This window comes from Dromiciops gliroides, chromosome 5 (assembly GCF_019393635.1).
Source record: "Dromiciops gliroides isolate mDroGli1 chromosome 5, mDroGli1.pri, whole genome shotgun sequence".
Classification (NCBI taxonomy): Eukaryota; Metazoa; Chordata; class Mammalia; order Microbiotheria; family Microbiotheriidae; genus Dromiciops; species Dromiciops gliroides.
Genome location: NC_057865.1, coordinates 20880041 through 20898592, shown reverse-complemented (window position 1 = coordinate 20898592; position 18552 = coordinate 20880041). Strand labels below are relative to the sequence as shown.

At 48.0% G+C, this 18552-nt stretch overlaps 1 protein-coding gene across 2 annotated transcripts in view; it reads right to left on the bottom strand.

Moving 5' to 3' along the window:
- The window catches only part of SNRK (SNF related kinase), a 59664-nt gene that overhangs the window by 19377 nt on the left and 21735 nt on the right, over positions 1 to 18552 (bottom strand). For both annotated transcript variants that reach the window (XM_043966470.1, XM_043966471.1), the window contains one exon: positions 8115 to 8814. In XM_043966470.1, coding sequence (XP_043822405.1) covers positions 8115 to 8703 — 589 coding nt within the window. In that variant the 5' untranslated portion in view covers positions 8704 to 8814. The remainder of the gene's footprint in view (positions 1 to 8114; positions 8815 to 18552) is intronic.

Sequence of the window (18552 nt, the reverse complement as noted above, 5' to 3'; positions counted from 1 at the left end):
ACAAGTAAATAAATAAAGCACTTAGTGTAGTGCCTGGTGCTTAACAAATGCTTATTCTCTCCCTTTTCCACAGAGCAGCCAAACTGATATTCCAGCATACCACACTCAAGAAGCCCCAGTGCCTCACCACGGCCTTCAGAAAAAGGTGCAGACAATGCCCCCATTTGGCACAGAGAGGCCTCCTTACTCATTAAAGGTTTATAATTGTTATTTTTAACGTTCTTTTCTTTTTAAATTTTGAGTTCCGAATTCTTTCCCGTTCTCTCCCCTTCCTCACTCACTGAGAAAGCCCGATGGGCTTCACCAATTGTACATGAAGAATGACAGAAACCATCTTTCCATATTGGCCGCGTCATAAAAAAAGCAAAAGAAATGGAAAAGCGAGAGAATCCCCCTTGGCCTCACACTCAGAGTCGGCGGCTCGCGGCTCTCCTGGGGTGGAGGAATCCTCAGGACTGTCATGGACAGCTGTGTGGGTCAGAGCCCTTACAACACTGCTGATACGGTGCACAAGGACCTCCCGGTTCTGCTCCTTTCACTTTGCATCAGTCACATAGGTCTTGCCAGGCATCTCTTTCTGAAACCACCCCCCTTGTCACCATCATAGGCCACACAAGGACACAAAGCTCTCATCTCTGCAGATGACAGGAGGGACAGCGTCCATTCGCTGAATCCCCGATGGAAGATTCAGGGGGAGGGGGGAGAAGGGAGAAGCCCAGGAGCTTGGTGACAGGCCTCTGATGGTTTTCTGCTACATTCTGGAAGGAACACACACACACACTTCAACATGCCCCTGGCCACAGTAAGTCTATCTCTAAATGAACAGAACAAAGCGCTATTTGGGGGGGATCCTGGCAGCCAACCCTTCTCCCGAGCCCACACACTGTCCTGACACAACCGGGTGCATTTAGAACCACCCCCGAGAGCCCAAGTCCCGGGAGGCCTGTTTGCTCCACTCAGAAATGTCTCGTGTCAGCCATGGTGCTCCCTCGTCCACACCCTCCTGGGGATTGGTCACAGAGCCTCCATGCCACGCCTGCTCCAGGGCTGAGGACAAGGTTAATTGGATTATCTCTACAGCCAAATGCCCCTGGAAACCAAATGGGCGGGTGACCTCTCTCAAAGCCACCCTCTCCGGACCCCTGGCCCAGCCGCTGCTGTGGGACACTAAGTCAAAGGCCAGCAACGAGGTGACCGACTGCTCAGGGCACGAGGCCTGGCACTGAGAAGGGCCTGGGGAAATGTTTCCCCTCCAAGTGTGAGGGTGTGAGACAGATACAGGGATACTGTGTCCTCCCCAAACGCCTCACATTTCCGGAGCCAGCTGCTAATGTTAGCTTATTGGTGGGAGTCTTTCTTCTGAGAGGCCCCAGCTCCGTATCTGATGGAAGCCACGGCCTTCTCAGGACCATCCAAGTAAGTCAGCCAGGGGCCAATCCACAACAATGCGGCAGAGACAACAAAAGCTCTGTGAAACTCTACCCCCAAACAGGGCTGGAGAGAAGGTCCAACCAAGGCTGGGAATCTTGTAAACACTAATGAGAGCTGGCTAAGCCTCCCCGCCACCCCCATCTGGACCTCACCAGGCCTGTGCTGCTGGGGCTGGGGGCGCAGGGCTCGGCCTGGTCTTCACTTATGTAGATCACTTATGTAGAGCATTTAACAGTCAGCAAAGGAGAAGCACTTGGATGGCTTGGCCACACCTTGTGCCCTTTAGAAATGGGGTTGTAAAAGGGCTGCTCAAGGAGATGTTTCCGGAGCCATGACAACCCCAAAGCTAGACATGCAACTTCCTTACATAACACAGTTTGGTTTCCTTGGAAACCGGGCTTGGTCCCGACGTGCCCTGCTCTGAGCCTACTGGATGCACGGCTCGCGCCCTCACGCTCAGACTTCAGACAGGGATACCACAATCCCCCACACACACACCTCCCAGGAGCAGAGCTTCACCCTTTGACACTTGGCTACATCTAGAACAGAAAATCTTATGGGTTGTTCATTCTGTGGGTCAACCACCTCCCACCCAATCATAAGCCACCATCAAGTAGCCCCAAGTACCAACACACTGGCGCTTCCCAGTCCAGCTCTGGTGCTCTGTGCCGGTCTGCTATCAGCTTACCAAGAGCCAAATCCCAGACTGGTTTCTGAAATAAATGACCACCCCTAGAATGGTCTCGTTTTTTGGCTTTATACGGAAAAACAAAGCCTAAGTTTGGTGAATCTCCTTCCTCTGTCTTCTGTATGACATTGCCCCAAATCTGAAAAGATCCCAGACCAGGTCAGGCAATGGAACCCCAGCCCGATCCCCGGAGGCCCTGGCTGCGGTGCACTCTCTAGTTTTCCCACCCCAGCAAAGTGTACAACTGCCCAGAGAAGAGCTCGCCTAAGGGAAAACCACATCAGCCTCTGCTGCCTATACAGGATGGACACAGTGGGGTCACTTGTGCTTTCATGCTGTGCTGGGGACACAGAGCCTGGGGACCAGCCTCAAATAAAGAAAGGAAACATGGAGGGAGACTGATCCTCCTATCACCAGAGCACATCAGGAGCCAAACACAATCGCCCGGAAATGGGAAAAATAAATTAAAAACCTGAGAGAGGCTGGGAGCTGTGTTCATTCACAAGTCTGCAGGGTCACGGCGGATGCAGAAGAGGAGCTGCCCTGGCCCTGCCTGGCCCTGCCAAACACAGGTTGGACGGTCTCCCGATGGGGGTGCATCCTGCTAGCTTCTCTTTGGGTGTGGGAGGCACCGAGAGCTCCAAGACCTCTCTCCTCTGCATCTCTGAGGTATCTCCCAGAGGTAAGGTGTCATTCCCCACGGTGCTGGGATTTCAGTGTCAGTATTCCCTCCCCTGACCCAGACCCTAGGCAATGGAGAAAGGCCTGGGAACCTCTTTTTTTTTTTTTTTTGTGGGGCAATGAGGGTTAAGTGACTTGCCCAGGGTCACACAGCTAGTAAGTGTCAAGTGTATGAGGTCGAATTTGAACTCGGATCCTCCTGAATCCAGGGCCGGTACTTTATCCACTGCATCACCCAGCTGCCCCGGAACTTCTTTATAGAAATACTTTGTCTCCTGTGAGCTCGGATGAATGAAAACCTCATGTTTTTCTCAAACAAGAGCTAGCAACTTTAGACAACAATCTATTATAACACATGCACACACAGCTAGGTAGCGCTACAGTGGATAGAGTGCTGGGCCTGGAGTCAGGAAGACTGATCTTCCTGAGTTCAAATCCAGCTTCTGGCACTTGGTAGCTGGGGGACCCTGGACAGGTCACTTCACCCTGTTTGCCTCCATTTCTTTATTTGTAAAATGAGCTGGAGAAGGAAAGGGCAAATCATGCCAGTATCAAGAAAACCCCAAATGGGATCATGAAGAGTGAGACACAACTGAAATGACTCGATCACACGCGGGCACGTGCACACACACACACACACACACACACACACACACGAGCATGCGCACCCCGCACACGCATACACACACGCATACACGCACACGCGCGCGCACACGCGCACACACACAGGTTCCAAATCCCCAAACATATCTTCAATGTCCTATTAATGATAGGTTTTGCTCCAGGCCCCAAACCTCTCCCACCGAGCAGGTTATCCATCCAAAAGCAGAAAGGAGCACAGATACAACTGTCACAGGGGATGGGCCCCTGTGGGCGGGAGCCTCCTCCCTCCCCAGGCAGGTGGTACTGGGTTAAGCCTGAGCCTGGGGTGGGCGAGGGGGAGTCTGGGCCAGGACCAGAGGATCAGCAGTCATTTCCCAAGCCCTGGATGAGGCTGAGCACACAGCTGCCTCACAACCATCAATGAGGGGGCACGATCCCACAGCAGGCCCCAACTCTGGGACCCTCCCTCTTTCATCCCTGGCACTCGAATGCCCAGGGGAGGGCACCCGGGTCACACTTCACCCATCTGCTCCCTCGTCCCAAGACAGTGTGGAGGTCTGGGGGGTCTGCAGGTCAGCTTTCAGACGACAGCTTAGCTCATTGAGGCGGCAGCTGCCTCGGCTGTGGCTACTAAGGAAATCAGAGGCCATTTCAGATACAGACACACCCGTGGATACCCAGGCATACAGACATGTATACACACACTTTTGTTTTTAAGCCTGCTTTCTTTGACCAACGTTTTCATATTTCCCCACTGCTCAAAATGACCCCGTCCATGTGGATGCTCCCTCCCACAGAGCGGGTCACACTTCACGCCTGTTGCCCGTGCTGAGGGACCCTGGTCTGCCGCCTCCCTGAAGTGGACCAAAGGGGGCCTGGCCCAGGGCTCTTCTTGCTTCCTGCTGACAGCATGGGGACACCAGTGGAGAAGCCAGGCCATCTGCCTCTCCCTCACCGGCTGCCTTACCATGCCAGCCTGTCATCTCCCTGACAATGCCCTTTCCTCCAGTTGTCAGAGGCTCCCCCCACCCGAGCCACCACCTTCACGTGCTCACTTGGAATGGGGCACTCCTGGCTCTGGTGTATGAGGATGTGACTTTGGGTCACTTAACTGTGCCGTGCCTCAGTTTCCCCATCTTAAAATTAAGCACTTGGGAGAGCTGGCCTGGCCTCTAGACATGGGGTCAGCCCCAGGTCAGCCCAGCCCTACGTCCAGCGCTGGGCGGTGCTTCCTTTCAACCTGACACCAATGAAGCCACTATGAGGTCATAACAGTCAATCTCCAGACTGGCAATATCCAAAGGACATATTTTTTTTCCTCTAGGGCTGTTACAAAGTTCTCAGAGACTTAAACTTTAAAAATGATAATCAGCACTTGCAGGAGCAGTGGCTGGTGGGAAGGATGGGCCATAACCTTTACAACTGATGGGAGCTGCTTGTCACGGATCTGATGCTGCTTCTTCCTGAGCTCTTGGGCCCTTGGAGCTAGGGATCTCACTAGTGGTTTCTAACCCCCAAGGGGCCAATGACGGGAAGAGTCCCCAAAAGACTGTTTGTATCAGAAAAACAAACAAAAATCACCTGGAAATAAACTGGCTGCTGACCAGTGCAGACTGGCTGACCAAGGGGAGATGGGTGAAGGGAAGGGAAGGCTGGTAGGGAAGGATGCAGACAGGGAACTCCGGAGGCTCCCAGCAGAGACCACCCCCTTCTCTCCAGCTCATGGAGGACCCAGGAGCTGAAGGAGGGGTCAAGCAGAGTCAAGGGGCCCGGGTCTCAAGTCTAGGCTCTCCTACGGATGAGCCGCCTGACCCTGACTGGGCCCATCCCTCTCTAGGCTCCCTCCATGTGATCCTGATGACTTGTCCAGGGTCACATGATCACCAAGGGCCCGGTCTTCCTGACTGAACCCAGCTCTCTAGCCCCTGGGCCGCACATCCTAACTGAGGGGGCCAGTACCCCTGCAGAAGTCCTCGGCTTACCCGAGAGAGCCGGCCCACAGACCCTAGAGGGAAGACCTCCCGAGGGCCCACCTTGGCCGGGCCAAAGACCAGAGCCAGCGCTTGCTGCCAACAACCATCTTTTCAGTAAGACATGATCAGCTGGGCCCAGGAGTGATCTGTGGGCATTAGTTAATATGTGCTATGGAAGGGGCTATGGGGGGTTGTTTATTGGGAAGTGCCTCACAAGTCAGGGGCTGCTAGGAGGTGCCACAGTGCACAGAGCTCAGGATCTGAAGTCAGGAAGGCTCATCTTCCTGAGTTCAAATCCAGCCTCAGACATTTACTAGCTGGGTGACCCTGGGCAAGTCACTTCACCCTGTGTGCCTCAGTTTCCTTATCTGTCAAATGAGCTGGAGGACATGGCCAGACAGGTCGGGGTCTTTGTGAGAAAAGCCCAATGGGGTCATGAAAACTCATATATGCCTGAAACAACGGAAACCCAACTGCTAAGTTAAAACAAGAGGCATGATTAGAAACAATCAAGGCTTTTAAAAGCCCTTTCAGCACGTGCACACGCACGCACACACGTGCACACAGATGCCCACACACACGCGCGCACATGCACGCACACACACAGACACGCACACACACGTGCACACGCACACACACAGAGGCACTAAGGCATCATCTTCTCTACATTGAGGGTTTTACCTCAGGCCAGGTGGACGGTGCAGTTCCCTGATGGGCATTGTGACTCCCCCTCTCCTCCCCAGAGCTGCTTGCTCTGCAAAGCTTCCCCTTGGCCCAGCCTTAGGAAAAGGTACCACCACATGACAATGTCTCCACCATCTGGGAAACCCCAAAGCCTCATTATTATGGGGCTCCAGGGCATTTTAGCAAGAAGGAGCCCATCCCATCCTCAAAACCACCAGTCTTCCTCTAATCAATGTTAATGTCTGCTCTTGAACAATAGAAAAGCATTCTCTGTGAATATGCCATCACTAGGTGGCAGAGTCAAAATCACCCAACTCTGGAGGTACAACCTATGATCATGGGCTGGCCAACGTGGGAGATGCTGAGCTCATCAAACACCCCTTATAAGGTGTGAGAAAATAATGGGTTTTGGGCTGCCCAGAGGCCCAGGGAGAGGAGTATATTAAGAGTGACTGGAGTGGGGCAGCTAGGTGGCGCAGTAGATAAAGCACCGGCCCTGGATTCAGGAAGACCTGAGTTCAAAGCCGGCCTCAGACATCTGACTGACACTTGCTAGCTGTGTGAACCTGGGCAAGTCACTTAACCCTCATTGCCCCGCAAAAAAAAAAAAAGAAAAGAAAAGAAAAGAAAAGAAAAAAAAAAGATTGATTGATTGGAGTGACTTTGCTGATTAATTCACTTAAAGTTGACTTGATTGAAACCATACCTACCTGAAAGCCTGGCCCTCAGGGGGTGTGTTCTCTGAACTCTGACCTTGGCACAATTTGTTCATGAACCACCCTCAAGTCCAGTGAACCAATGGATTTGGGTGATGCTAGCCAATTAGCTCGAAGCAGTGTGTAAGGGCCACCTCTCCTCCGGACCCAGAGGAAGCTTACACACTCAGATAGGCTCTCAGATACGCTCATGGTGGCTAGATAGGCTTTCCTAACTTTCTGAGCCAAGTGTTCTCTCTTTACTAATATTTGTTATGCTTTAATAAATGCTTAATGCCCAAAACTGGTGCTAAAGCTTCTAATTTATAAGTCACAAATATATTAGAAACCCCAGCTAATTTTCCCCAAACTTGGGACAGAAATAAGACGATCACGATATAATTTTAAACGCCACAAAGGTGCAATCTGGACAATATTTTAAAAACTGATTTACTGGGTGATTAGAAGCCATAGTCTTCCAATAAGCACTCAGGATGCGTACATACTCGGGCAGCCAGGCCAAATTAACGATTATTATAGATTTTTAAAGAAACTGAGGTCTCAACAGTTACTCCATTGGGATAACAATGCTGCAGAGTGAGGCCCTTCCAACTAGGAAAGACTAGCAAGTAGGATAAAAGTTACACGAATGATGCCAAATCACCCAAGTCTGTGAGGCTGCCCACAGACTGGGCCTGTTCTGGTCTCACTGGGTGAGGGAGATGGGGTCTAAAGCACCCCTGGAAGACCTGGAGGGTGAGATTTGCACCCAGATTCCCCAATGACATTGGTGCCAGTATCTTAGGAGAAGTGTCCAAGAAGCCAACACTCGCTGGCCCTCCCCTGGAGAAGAGCAGAAGGGCTCTCACCCTTGGCAGGTCCTCACACCTGCAGGGCGGATGCCCCGGAGGCCTTGAGAGAGAGACCAAGCTCTGGCTTATGGTAGAGGGACGAGACCAGGGAAGCCCCGGGCATGGCCTGAGGAATCTCTGCAGCTCAGGAAGAGGCTTACAGGAAGTAGAGGTCTACAGAGAGTGAGAACCTCCATATCCTGACCCCGGGCCAAGGTGGCCATAACCACCAAATGACATGGATGTTCAGTGCTGAGAAAACCAAGGGTGACAAGAAGAGGACGCCTCTCATGAAAAGGAGGACTTCTCTGGTGGGACAGTCCCCCAAGGAAGGGAACGAGGCCAAGTCCACTTTGTGGTGGCCACTCGGATGACCGTCAGGCCGGCCACACTCCACCCCCGCCCCGGCCTTCTCACTGTCTGTCCTCCACACACATCCCCCCTCCCATCTTTGGTCTTCACACGGGTCATGGGTGAGTGACCGACCTGGGGACAGACGAGGACCTACCTACAGCAGGAGCATCGTACTCATCCCCGAGCAGAATCTCCGGAGCAGAATATGCGAGAGACCCACAGCTTGTGGTGAGCTTCTTTCCGGGCTGGAACTTGTTGCTAAAACCAAAGTCTGTCAGCTTCACGAGTCCTTGTTTCTCAAAGAAGACGACGTTCTCAGGCTTCAGGTCCCGGTGCACGACGTGGAGCTTGTGGCAGTAGGATATAGCATGAACGATCTGAGCAAAGTATTTCTTGGCAAGGTCTTCATTGAGACCCTCTTCATGTTTCATGATGTAGTCAAACATGTCTCCTCCGTCTCCAAGCTCGAGGATAAGGTAAAGCTTGGTCTGAGTGTCGATGACCTCGTAGAGGCGCACGATGTTGGGGTGCTGCACGAGCTTCATGCAGCGGACTTCCTGGAAGAGGTGACCAGTGGCCAGAGTGTCCAGTTTGGTCTTGTCGATGACCTTTACGGCCACTTTTTCCCCTGTGAAAACGTGCCTGGCGAGTTTGACCACAGCAAAGTGGCCTCTGCCCAGGGTTTTGTCCAAGTCATACAAACCCGCGATCTTCCCATCATACCCTCTCTTGAAACCCGCCATGCTGCTCCAGGGGGGGGAAGGACGCTCAAATCGCCTGCCGCTGCCGGGCTCTTTTCAGACAAGACTCTCCCATGAAAAGGACTTGTCCATTCTGGCTGTCCCCAAACACATCTGCACGACAAGGAGAGAAAAAAAGGGCTGTTTATAGCTGGGCCTTCACTAGGCCCTGTGTGGCCAGGGCTCTTTTGCATCCTCATTCTCTAGGAATCAGACCATTTTAAGACATAAGACAAGGGCCTGTTACAAGAATCAACTGCTCAGCTTGAGAAGAATACTTAAAGAACCTTGACACACTTAAGTCTGCAAGAGCTCATAGGAGAAATCAAAAGCCATAGGAAAATTATACTTTCACTAGTAAAAATTACTTTTTACTATAATTAAAACAATGTGAAAATTAGCAAATGTTGATGCACTTTTAAAAGCTACTGCTTTCACAAAGTAGGTTCTCCTCTCTGCTAGAAATTAAGCCAGGTTTGGGGAAATGATCAATATGTGGCCAGCAACCAAAAAGCTGGGGTTAGTTTTCCCTATCACAAAAAAGCAAAATGCTTTTTAAGAGTTAAGGCAAAATAGTTTAGAAATTTATATACAATGATGGTTTCCTTTGTAGTTCCATGTGTTTTATTTTATGCATTTGTTGTTATTGTTTGTCCTTCCTTCTCCAAGCGGACCATGACATCAGGAGGTGATGTCATGACTCGCACTAAATTGAATTTAAGTGAGGGAAGGCTGTGTAAGGTTACCAGCCTCACTCTCCTCTAGAGCCATTTAGGTCCAGTGGAAAGATATACATCAGGATGTCTGGAGATGGCTCCAGATGTTTAAGGCAATTGGGGTTAAGTGACTTGCCCAGGGTCACACAGCTAGTCAGTGTCTAAAGTAAGACTTGAACTCAGGTCCTTCTAGCTTCGGGGCAAGTGTTCTATCCACTGCACCACCTAGCTGCCCAGCTTGTGCGTGTGTGTGTGGGGGGGGGGGGCGGGAAGCAGTCAGAGTTAAGTGACTTGCCCAGGGCCACACAGCTAATAAGTATAAAGTGTCTAAGGCTGGATTTGAACTGAGGTCTTCCTGACTCCAGGGCTAGTGCTCTAACTACTGTGCCACCTAGCACAAGCAACAATATATGACTTTTATTATATTCACTGAATTTAGTCAAGAAAGTTTTACAATTGACGTACAGTCTTATTATATTCATAAATCAAACACATGGTTTGACTTCATGCCCACGTTTTAATACTTCAAAAGACTGAATTAGTGTAAGTACCAGCTTCACCAATGCTGACTGTAACCATTCCACACCTTAGTAGACCATTTCCTTCATTCCTGTGGTCAAAACAATAATCCATCAACTGTGATCAACCTGCTCATGAGTGTTATGATTTAAAGATGCCCATAAAAAAACTAATTCAAGGAGTCCGATAGAATTGAATGAAACAACTAATGGGGAGGGTTGGGGTTTTTTTTGTTTTTTTACTACCAAAGCATCAACATTTTTAAGAACTGACATCCATGGAATATGCCAACCATGTATACAATTTGGATTCTTTGTGATCTCTACTGCCACCCCCACCTCCGCCTTAATGTGCCTTCCTGTCGATTCTCTTTTGTCTTCACCAAGATGGTTCTTTCTCATTCCCTTAAAACACAAACCGACTTGGTCACTTTATCTTTCAACTCTCAATGTAAACATTAAATGTCATTCACTTGAGAGTTCTCCACAAATTTGTGATGACTGGAACAGTGGGCAGTAAGCTCCTTAAGAATCAGGGCCATGCCTTCCCAATAAGATCAGGGGTGAAACAGGGATGTCCATTATCACCCCTATTATTTAATATTGTACTAGAAATGTTAGCTTTAGCAATCAGAGAAGAGAAAGGAATTAAAGGAATTAGAATAGGCAAGGAGGAAACAAAACTATCACTCTTTGCAGATGATATGATGGTATACTTAAGGAATCCTCGAGAATCAACTCAAAAATTACTTGAAACAATTAACAACTTTAGCAAAGTAGCAGGATATAAAATAAATCCACATAAATCATCAGCATTTCTATACATGACCAACAAAGTCCAGCAGCAAGAGATAGAAAGAGAAATTCCATTTAAAGTAACGGTAGATAATATAAAATACTTGGGAGTCTACTTGCCAAGACAAACCCAGAACTCTATGAACACAACTACCAAACACTCTTCACACAAATCAAATCAGATCTAAATAATTGGAAAGATATCAATTGCTCATGGATAGGCAGAGCTAATATAGTAAAAATGACAATACTGTCTAAATTAATTTACTTATTCAGTGCCATACCAATCAGACTACCTAAAAATTATTTTATATAGCTAGAAAAAATAATAACAAAATTCATCTAGAAAAACAAAAAATCAAGAATATCCAGGGAAATAATGAAAAAAAAAATCACAGGAAGGTGGGTTAGCGGTACCAAACCTGGAGCTTTACTATAAAGCGGCAGTCATCAAAACTATCTGGTACTGGCTAAAAAATAGAGTGGTAGGGGGCAGCTAGATGGCGCAGTGGTTAAAGCGCTGGCCCTGGATTCAGGAGTACCTAAGTTCAAATCCAGCCTCAGACACTTAACACTTACTAGCTGTGTGACTCTGGGCAAGTCACTTAACCCCCATTGCCCCGCAAAAAAAAAAAAAAAATAGAGTGGTAGATCAATGGAATAGGCTAGGTTCAGGAAATGCAGTAGTAAATGACACTAGTAATGTAGTGTTTGATAAACCCAAAGACTCCAGCTTCTGGGATAGGAACTCAGTATTTGACAAAAACTGCTGGGAAAACTGGAAGATAGTATGGCAGAAATTAGGCATAGACCACCATCTTACACCTTATACTAAAATAAGGTCAAAATGCATACACGATTTAGACAGAAGAGGTGATACCATAGGTAAATTAGGAGAGAAAGGAATAGTCTACCTATCAGATCTTTGGAAAGGAAATTAGTTTTTGACCAAACAAGAGATAGAGTATATTATAAAATGCAAAATGGATGATTTTGATTATATTAAATTAAAAAATTTTTGTACAAACAGAAGCAATGCATCCAAAATTAGAAGGGAGGCAGAAAGCTGGGAAACAATTTTTGAGGCCAGTGCTTCTGATAAAGGCCTCATCTCTAAAATATATAGGGAATTAAATCAAATTTTTAAGAATCCAAGTCATTCCCCAATTGAGAAATGGTCAAAGGATATGAACAGGCAGTTTTCTGATGAAGAAACCAAAGCTATCTATTCCCATATGAAAAAATGCTCTAAATCTCTAATGATTAGAGAGATGCAAATTAAAACAACTCTGAGGTACCACCTGACACCTATCAGATTGGCTAAAATGACAAAAAAGGAAGATAATAAATGTTGGAGAAGCTGTGGGAAAATTGGAACACTAATGCATTGTTGGTGGAGCTGTGAACTGATCCAACCATTCTGGAGAGCAATTTGGAATTGTGCCCAAAGGGCAATAAAGCTGTGCATACCCTTTGACCCAGCAATTCCACTTTTAGGTCTTTTTCCCAAAGAAATCATGGAAGGGGGAAAGGGACCCACATGTACAAAAATATTTATAGCTGCTCTTTACGTGGTAGCAAGGAATTGGAAGTTGAGGGGGTGCCCATCCATTGGGGAATGGCTGGACAAGTTGTGGTATATGAATACAATGGAATACTATTGTGCTGTAAGAAACGATGAGCAGGAGGAGTTCAGAGAAACCTGGAGGGTCTTATGTGAGCTGATGATGAGTGAGATGAGCAGAACCAGAAGAACATTGTACACAGTATCATCAACATTGAGTATTGACCTACTGTGATGGACTATATTCTTCTCACCAATGCAATGGTACAGAAGAGTTCCAGGGAACTCATGATAGAAGAGGATCTCCAAATCCAAGAAAAAAAAAAAAGAGAGAGAACTGTGGAGTATAGATGCTGATTGAACCATATTATTTCTTTTGTTTTGGGTGCTGTTGTGTTTTTTTTCTATTTTGAGGTTTTGCATCACTGCTCTGATTCTTTCTCTTGTAACAGGATTAATGCAGAAATAGGATTAATGTTAATATGTGTATATATATGTGTGTGTATATATCTATATCTATATGGATATGAATATAGATATATAGATATAACCTATATCAGATTACCTGCTGTCTAGGGGAGGGGGGAGGGAGCGGAGGGGAGGAGAAAAATCTGAAATTGGAAAGCCTGTATAAACAAAAGTGGAGAACTCTCTTTACATGTAACGGACAAAATAAAATACCTTATATGTAAAAAAAAATAAAAGAATCGGGGCCATGTCTGTTTTTTTCTTTCTATCCCCCTAGAGAAATGTATACTGAGCCTTGCACACAGCAGGCCCATATGACATGTTTGTTAAATGAATACTCAAATTCACATCTGATAAACAGAGGCTTAAAAGCTACATGTATCATCGGAGACTTGGGACTTCAGGCTAAATAGACTCATTTCTATTAAATCCCCCTTTTTTTTTCCCAAAAAGGATAATGGGGTGGTAATAAACAAAGAAAGAAAGATGTGAAGTCTGAGACCCCCGCTGCAAAGAGATGGGTGTGCCTGGGCCATATGGCCTGCTCAAGTCATTCCCTCCCATGGACCCATTTTTTTCAGCTGTCCAATAGGGAGCGGACCTAGAGGAGGCCCCTCAGTGCAAGAGGCTTTCAAAGATCCACTGGGAGAAGCTATTCCCAAGGCAATCCTGTCAATTAGCAGGCTTGCCCATGGCCACCCTAACCAGGGGAAATGGAGCAATGGGCATCAAAGAAATGCAACAAGTAATCCATAACTTTTGTTTTTGTTTTTTTTTTGGTTTTTTGGGGTTTTTTTGTTTTTTAGTGAGGCAATTGGGGTTAAGTGACTTGCCCAGGGTCACACAGCTAGTAAGTGTCAAGTGTCTGAGGCCGGATTTGAACTCAGGTCCTCCTGACTCCAGGGCCGGTGCTCTATCCACTGCGCCACCTAGCTGCCTCAATCAGTAACTTTTTAACTTTTGAAGGACATTTGGATTTGTTGGGCAGCCCTAAGTCTCTGTGTCTGACAGAAATCAACGTTCTCTCCACCTGAGGAAGATGGAAGGTGTGGAGCAGGGAAGCAGCTGGGAAGCAAGGGCCCAATGCTGGCAGATTTAGGAGTCAGAAGGAGACACTTTTTTTTTTTTTTTTGCAGGGCAATGAGGGTTAAGTGATTTGCCCAGGGTCACATAGCTGGTAAGTGTTAAGTGTCTGAGGCCAGATTTTAACTCAGGTCCTCCTGACTCCAGGGCCGGTGCTCTATCCACTGTGCCACCTAGCTGCCCCCATATTTATTTATTTTTTGGGGGGAGACACACATTCTTTGCTAGAATTTTAACTATAAAGGCTGACCCTGGCCAAGCCTTCCTTTCAGCAACTTGCTTTCATTATCCCCACCTTAGGGTGGTAGGAGAGGGAAGAGACCATCTTTCTAAAACAAAGCACTGAGTTAACTCCTATCCAGCAGCCGCCCCACCTCACCTCTAAGGGGCCAACAGAACAGGAAGGGGGAAGGGCGATTGAGAGGTAGCTCACGCAGGCCCCTGCCTCCTCCCCATTCTTGGCCTGTAGGAGGAGAGAGGAAGAGTGGGGCAAAACTGAGCGGCTTTCAGTCAGGTCTTCCAACAAACTGTCCCCACACACACACACACACACACACACACACACGCTCAAATGCAAAGGGAGGTCCAGCAGCTTCTCAGAGCAAACAAGAGGTGCTGTTATCTGTACCACATTGTTGATACACATACATTTCAAAAAATCTGTCCTAGAACCTTCAGCCATGGAGCACAGTAGTCAGGCCTGTCTAAGGGGGAAGAAACCAATCTCAGGGGCAGGAACTAGTATTCTCTCACCAAGTATACCAACCCTGAGTTTGCTGTTAAAATTAGGAAGAACTAAGTGCGAAAACTGAAGAGAATGTGTAGAACAACCCATTTCCTTTCAAAACAAAATTTAGGGCAAGCCCCTCTGCAGCCTGGGGCCCCCCCCTCCTGCTTCCCTGGGAATCCAAAGGGATCTTTCCAGTAGGGGATGAGGCTCCCAGCTCGGGTACTGACTGTTTCACTCCGGCCCCTGCCGCAGGAGGGCAGTGAGGGCCAGACAAGTGAGGGTCAGTGGGATCACCACTCCTGTCCCAGGGTGACCAGAGAGGCCTCGACATCCCCAGTGGGCCCAGGCTCAAGTATGGACTTTGTTTATATGCACATGGCCTGGCGCCCAGTAAGCATTTCATCACTTGGGGCCTGACTGAAGCCAGAGCTGTATGAGCCTGAACAAGCCATGGACCCCTCAGAAGGAAAGGAAAAGCATCAGTGCTTTGTGAAAATCAAGATGTCACTGTTTTTCCATACGAGTTCACAGACTTGCTGAAATCTAGCCATGGTCCCCTTGGCCTATGTTCCCTCACGTAAGAACCTCTTGTCTAAAGCTGTCAATCTCCACTGGAGAAGGGAGTTAGTAGACTGACAAAATCACAAGTCCAGAAAGAAAAACTGCATTGATCATCATTGTAAATCAAAGATGAACTATGCTGGGAAGGAAAGGTTCCCATTCCTGAAATTTTCCAGAACACCCTCCCAAGCCACCACTCCCCTCTCCATTAGAACACAAGCTCCCGGTGGGCAGGCACTGCCCAGTCTTAGCAGCCCTGGCTAGCGTACGGCATTTAATGAGTACTTGCTCCTTCATTCAAAACTGTCCAAGGTCCAAATCAAAAGTAATCACTTGTGATAATTCTGCTACTGGCCGAAAGCAAAGCAGAGAATGTGGGAAAACTAACAGTTTGAGTCACCCTTAGTTTTTTATTCATAATAACAATGTTCTTATAGCTAAGACTGAGTCAACAATTCTTTAGCCAAGCAAAGTGCCCAGCCAGAAAAGTGAATTCTATAAAGCAGCATCCCAGTATTCATTTCAACTGGCTGAGAGCATTGCTGTGAGGGTTTTTAGGGAGATACCTTGCCCTCCTACTTAATTAATCTCTCTATTCTAAAAATGCCATTTCCCAGAATCCCTCCCTGATCTACCATGATGCCAATAAAGAAGAGAACTATTGTATATAAATATAAAGACACATACATGTATGTTATCAGATGGTGAGCTTAATATTAATACATGCTTATTGACTGAAAAAAAGGAGGAAGGCATTAGCAGAAGGTCAGGTGGGGGTGATCAAGAGGGTAGAATTTTAACTGAGTTGTTTTTTTTTGTTGAGGCAATTGGGGTTAAGTGACTTGCCCAGGGTCACACAGCTAGTAAGTGTTAAGTATCTGAGGCCAGATTTGAACTCAGGTCCTCCTGACTCCAGGGCTGGTGCTCTCTCCACTGTGCCACCTAGCTGCACCTTAACTGAGTTTTGAAGGAAGCCAAGGAAATGCTGACAGAGGTGAGGGAGTCGGGCATTCCCCGGGATGGAGGACCACTGGTACAAAAGACCCAGAGAAAGGAGATGGAGGGTTGAGGACAGGCAAGTAGGCTCTCACTGCTAGAACACAGAGTACACAGGAGGAGGCCAAACAGGCGGCTTTATATTTGATTCTGGAGGCGACAAGGGTCACATGGTCAGGCTGCCCACTGGGTGCCTTCCCACAGTCTTTGGAGTGACTCTGGATCTTCAGTAACCAAGCTATGCTGTGTCTCAGGGCTCCATGGTGTCACTGGGTGAAGAGCGAGGTTATAAACATGGGCTTTGTCTCGGGGGACCTTAGGATCATTAAAAGTACTAGGCAGCTTCCCAGTGGAGCTGATGAGATGCAATCGAATGGGACTAAAAGGAGCTGCGCCATTTCAGGACTTCTAATCCTCCAGGCAGGTGAACTCTAGACTTTAGAAAAGAGGATTTCAACAAATTCAGAGAAAAGAGAGGCCCGATGACCTCATGTCCCAAAGCTAAAAGGGATGATGGCTCTAGGAGGGAGAAAAGGCGCTCACGCACAAAACCTCGCGAATGATCGACCCTGCCCAGGAAGGTAGAGGGAGGCATCTGTCGCCACGGAGAAGACGCCAAGCCCCATGCAAGGCGGGTCCGGAGACAGGTGCCAAAGCACCGGCCCCAGAACAGCAGTCTCGGCGACAGACAAAGCTTGTTCAGAATGAAGAAAGACAGAAAGAAGAACTTTTAAAGGAATTTTTGGTGTGAAAAGAACAAGTGTAAAAAGTGGAATTGCTCACCTCCCATCTTGTTTCTCTGTCAAGGAAAACAACTGTCAAAATGGCAAAGAAAACCAACAGGGTTAAGACGGAATCAGAGGCAGCATTTCTGTCGGGCCTCGCACCACAACCCGCGAAGTTGGTGGTCTTACGATGCTCATTTTACACACGGGAAGCTGAGACACACAGGGGTCTGGGCCCACACAGTTAGCAAGTGTGTGAAGCAGGACTCAAACTCATAATCCCGGACCCACCCAGCTGCCTGGAAGGACCCAAAGAGATCAGAATGAGCTCAGCAAAGAACTATGGAGACCAGAACAGGTTCCAAAAGACTGGAGACAGGCAAAGGTGAGTTTCGCATGGATCCTCAGGCAAATTCTGGGCTAGATTTCTCAGAGAAATGTTTCATGCTGGTTTTTGTTTTGACATCTCTCCCATTGCCCGAGTTATCCCTCATAATAAAGGACTAGAAGAGAGGAAGAAGGAAGGCTTGGCCAAACTGGCCGGACATGGAGCCCAAGCCTGAGGTCCCATGCAGCGTCCAGAAGCCGGGCTCCAAGCCCTGCCAAGGCGGGGGCGTTCTCTCCATCTGCACACCATTTGGCTGGATCCCCTTCCTTCCCTTGGCATTGGTTCATCTAAGTGCTTAAGCCACGGCTGAAGGACCCTGACAAGCTGGAGAGTCAGGAACTATGACTGGGATGGTGGCAAAGGGATCTGCCTCATGCTGCCCAAGCATTAGGTGAATGAACTGGGGAGAGACAACATCTGCCTTCAAGTGTGTGGGGGAGGGATCAACCTTGTTCACTTGGTCACAAAAGGCAGAACTGGGAGCCACGGAGAAGGCAACATGAACCTGGATGTCCCCCACACATGGGCTGTCTCAATGAGTCAGCCCTCCTAGGAAACCTTCAGACAGAGATTTGAGGACCACGTGAGGACACGCTACAGTGCAGGTATCTTAGCTGTACGAGGTGGACCCTTCTAAGTCTCCAATCCTGTAATTCTGTGATATTCTCCCCTGGCCTCCTCCTCAGGCCCCAGGCCTGGGGCTCTCCAAGCTGAGGGGCAGGCACTCTTCCCCCAAAAGGGAGGTCCGACAGGCCAGGTCCTTTGCCTTGACTGTGCCCTGTAGTCCCCAAGAACTGACATTATCTGCCCCACCACAGAATCCCTAAGACTTCTGGACCTTTCCTTCTGCCCTGCAGCTGAACTGTAGGTATTGTCTCTCCCAAACAGAGTGTGGGCTCCTGGAGGGCAGCGAGAGAAAGCTGGCTCTATCTATCTGTATGCATACTGCTTGGCATAAAGGGCACACCAGAGAAATGCTGTTTCATTCCTTCCTTTCTATAAACCCACTTCATTACCCTCATGTATAACATGGTTAGCCATTCTACAACTGGGGAGCGTCTAATTATTTACAGTTCTTTACTAACACACACAAACAAATATGCTTATAAATATGTGGCTGCCTATGGGGCACTTTGTCACTTGGGTATTCACCTAGAAGTAGAATCTCTGGGCCAAAGGGTAGAAATGCATTAGGGACTTTTTCACATAATTCCAAGCATCATTCACAACAGTAGGAACGATTCACTGCTTTGCCAACAATGCCCTTGTGTGCCTGCCTTTCCACACAGATGACTCCTTTGCTGGGGG